The 4055-nt window shown below is 46.6% G+C and overlaps 1 protein-coding gene across 1 annotated transcript; it reads right to left on the bottom strand.

The window, feature by feature from the left end:
• Window positions 1-1032: 1032 nt before the first annotated feature.
• On the bottom strand, window positions 1033-3852 carry LOC306737327 (ATP-sensitive inward rectifier potassium channel 12-like; the record flags this gene model as incomplete). Its single annotated transcript, XM_079219048.1, has 2 exons — window positions 1033-2656; window positions 3761-3852. The coding sequence occupies 2 exons, from the start codon at window positions 3850-3852 to the stop codon at window positions 1033-1035; spliced, it is 1716 nt and encodes a 571-aa protein (XP_079075174.1).
• Window positions 3853-4055: the final 203 nt, after the last annotated feature.

Here is a 4055-nt window from a genome sequence, read left to right as displayed (position 1 = left end):
CGTCCGTAGAGCAGCTGCATGGCTATAAGACTTCTGACTGATTGGCGACGGCCAAAAACTAAGATGACGACGGCTGAAATGTCGACCTGTGTATGGGGCAGTTGTCTGCTTTGCTCCGTTGGTAATCCAACCATGCTGGAGAGAGAAAGTGCAGCCACCTCCATATGTTTGGATCCAAAGTCAAGACAACTTAGAATTGTGTGATCTCGTCTATTCAAGTGGTAACCAGCATGGCTGGGCTGTTGAAACACTCAATATGTGCAATAGAGAGTCAACAGAGACAATTCAAGCATTAACAGTGGAGCCTGTTGTTTATTAGGAGCTTTGTTTACACAAACCAGCACACTGTTGCAAAGTGCTTGTATCTATTGATAAAAGTACGAATAAAGAGCTTTTCGTCAACTGTACAGGTTTGACCAATTGCTTGAACTCGTTTTTTTGGCCCTTGCAATTGATTTGAACGTGTCGCCCGTCATGGAATAAATGGATTATTTATCAAATGTGAAAAGTAACAGAACTCAAGCAGGAAGACAGATCAAAATACTGAAATATTTTATTTTTTACACAGAGAAAATAAATCTGTTGAAGTTTGGCGTTTGTGTCATGCCTCCTTTAAAATAAATGGATTTTTCTCTCATAACATGTATGTATATGATGCATAATCATTCAAAAATTAAAACAAAATCATATAATATTTACAAAAAAACTCAATGGAAATCAAGAACAAAAAACTTGACTTAACTTTAGATCACACACTGTCATATTGACTAAAACAAGAAAGCAATAACGTTTTCAAGATACCTCATGATTTGAGAGAAATACCCGGTCACCATGTTCAAAAGTAGATGAGCTGTGCGTTGTTTAAATGCTGAACGTGTACAATACCTGGAGCCAGAGCAAGTTATGATCAAAAGCTGAGTGGAGTTTGTGACAGCTGCGAAAAATCTTTTATTTTCAAACTACTTCAATACTTTGGTTGGATGCACACAGACAAAGAGAGGAAACAAATGGATGGGCGGCCATTACCATCGATTACACTCCTGACTCTCTGCTGATGTATAAAGGTAGGGTGGGCTGTAGTCTGTCGAGGCTGATCTGATTCTCTGAGTCCAGAACGCACAGCATCTCCACCTTCTGCTCCTCCACAAATGTCTCTTTGAATCCCAAGTGAATGTCGTCCCTTATCTTTACCTCTCTGTCACCTCTCACGTTCAGGCTCCCCGCCTCCTCCTTCACGTCCTCCTCGTCGTCCCCGCAGCACAAGGCCACCTCGTTCTCGTAGCAGAAGGCGCTGGGGGAGTGAGGGCCGAGGATGTGGCGGGCGGCCCTCTGCGGGAATGGCGAGGGAGACCGGGAGTAACTCGAGCTGGAGGATGAGGACTGCCCGCCTCGACCCCTCATCTGGTTTAGTTCCCTGGCGCTGCAATGAGGCGTAGACGGCACTTCGTAGGACTTATGGAAGCGGGAGTAGTCCACCTGGTAGCGGTGCCCCTTCTCAAAGACCACCGGCTCAAAGCGGTGGCCCCACAGGATCTCCTTGGACAAGTAGGAGCTGCGGGCCTGAGTGGTCATCGCCGTGGCCTCCACCATCCCCTCCAGGATGACCACGATCTCAAAGTCTTCCTTGAGCAGGTCGTTGCGGCTCAGGTTGTACAGAGGACTGGTCTTGTTGATCTCGTGGACCACCACCAGCGGTGACACCAGAAACAGCCGGTCCAGCCCGTCGTCGTAGCCGACGTCGATGTCCTTTTGCTCCAAAGGGAGGTACTCGCCCTCCGCCGTCACGTGCGGCTTGATGAGCTGAGCGCGGACATGCGCCTCGACGATGTGGCTCTTGCGCATGTTGCCCAGGCGCCACATGAGGCACAGCTTGCCGTCTCGCAGAGCGATGACGGCATAGTGCGAGAACAGCAAGGTCTGCGCCCGCTTCTTGGGGCGCACCATCTTCGCCATGATGGTGCCGATCATGAAGGAGTCAATAATGCAGCCCACGATGGACTGGACCACCACTGTCGCCACAGCAATCGGGCACTCTTCGGTGACACACCGGAAACCGTATCCAATGGTGGTCTGGGTCTCTATGGAGAAGAGGAAGGCCCCTATGAAACCCTGGATGTGGAGGATGCACGGCCGCCATTCGTCCTCTGCGTTGTTTCGAGGATCCCCTTCCTTCGCGGGGATGCGAAGGCTAAAGTCTCCGTGAATGAGCGCCACCCCCCAGAAGATCACAGCAAACAGCAGCCAGGACAGAAGGAAGGTGGTGGTGAAGATGAGCAGCAGATAGCGCCAGCGTATGTCCACGCAGGTGGTGAAGATGTCCGCCAGGTAACGGCGTGGCTTATCCTCCATGTTGTTGAACACCACGTTGCACTGGCCGTTCTTCTTCACGAAGCGGCTGCGCAGGCGGCCGGTGCCCAGATCCAGGCCCAGGCGGCATGAAGGGGAGGCGCGGCAGCTGTTGTGGACGATGGGCTCATTCGCTACTCTCAAAGACAAAGTCCCTCTTCCCTCATCGCCTCCTGGACACTCTCCTCCTACTTCCGCAGCCCGCATGCAGGCCCCCGACAGCGCCTGCTGAGTCAGAGGACTGTGGCCGTTGTGGAGGCCCAAGCTGGAGATCTTCAGGGCATCTTCGTCTGTGGAAACGATGCTGTATCTGGAAGAACAGAGGGGGGGCATTTGTTCAGGCGAATGGGCAGCTTATGATGCTCTGAAACTCTTCGTTCTAGCGAACAAAATGTGCAGACCTGTGGCTGCTTAGCTCACATGCTTGTCCATATTTTTAAACAGTTTCTTACATTTAGAGAAAAGGTGTGATCTGCTACTTTAGCCTAAACTCTGATAACAGAGATTTTGTTGACAACTACACTATTTAATTCATTCTTTACGCTTTTGCTTGTGCTTTTGGTTTTAAAACCAATATCCACAACTCTTTAAACGTAGAGTTTGATCCCTACTTCAGCTCCATGAACACTGCTTCAGACCTGCATTGACTAGTTATGGTTGCTAAGCTACGATTGCCAATTGTTAATGAGCTGTTTTGGTTTTCTTACATGTTACATTTTATAAAGGATTTTATGTCTTTCTTACTGGTTTAACCATTTACTTTATACTATATAAATCAGTTATAAGTCGTTATTGAGAACAACTTTTGGGTTGCCAAAACTCATGCTGCATAAAAAATTAAGCCATTCATAAATCCTCATGATTCTCACAGTTTCAAATACATTTGCATATATAAATGATAATAAGCTATGGATAAAGGGTAATAAACCACAGTTACACAAACTAATAAACTCAATAAAGGGTCATGGGTTTCTCAACAAAAGTTAGGAAGTCATCTGCATGACAGTTTAAATGTTATTGATAAAGACTTTCTGTGACGATCCATCAAGTCCGCGGGTAGAAATGCTCATTAATAGTTTATAAATGAGTCGTCCAACTGCCCATAAGGTCAGAGGTTAAATGATCTGATTGAGGGTCCACCTAATAGTGTCTATTCTTCACTACCCAAATGTTTGTTCTAAATAATATACTTACTAATTACTAATTTAGCTATTAAGCATTAGTTAATACTTCATTTACTGTTAAAAACCCTTTATTAAGGGTGACTTATAAAAGCAGTACACATGTGTTAAATATCTGTAACTGTGTGATCGCAGCAGTAATGGTGACGTAATAAGTGAAATGGAACATAAATAACTTTTCTTCCATAAAACAGCTGTGGGCGCTGACGGTTCTTTTCCCCATCCTCTCTTACCTATTGACTCGCACCGCTCCCATGGCACCGGTGATCATCAGGCTGTGTCTGCGAGGGCAGTAATGTAGGTTGGGGCGGGCAGTTCCAACCATTAAAGTACTGTTGCTGGACAGGGAGGCAGCGTGAGCTCAGGTGCTTCTTGCATTTGTTTTCAGCGCTGCCTTCTCATGACACATCTTCTGTGGACAAAGAACACTTGATTACGATCAAAGGTAGCTAATTCCTGCTAAATGCTAACAGCAGCATGCTAACAGGCTCACAATGATTAGCATACTAATGTTAACTGTGGCATGTA

The sequence above is a fragment of the Taurulus bubalis genome, assembly GCF_910589615.1.
Source record: "Taurulus bubalis genome assembly, chromosome: 6".
Taxonomy (NCBI): domain Eukaryota; kingdom Metazoa; phylum Chordata; class Actinopteri; order Perciformes; family Cottidae; genus Taurulus; species Taurulus bubalis.
This window is presented reverse-complemented; position numbering and strand designations above follow the sequence as displayed.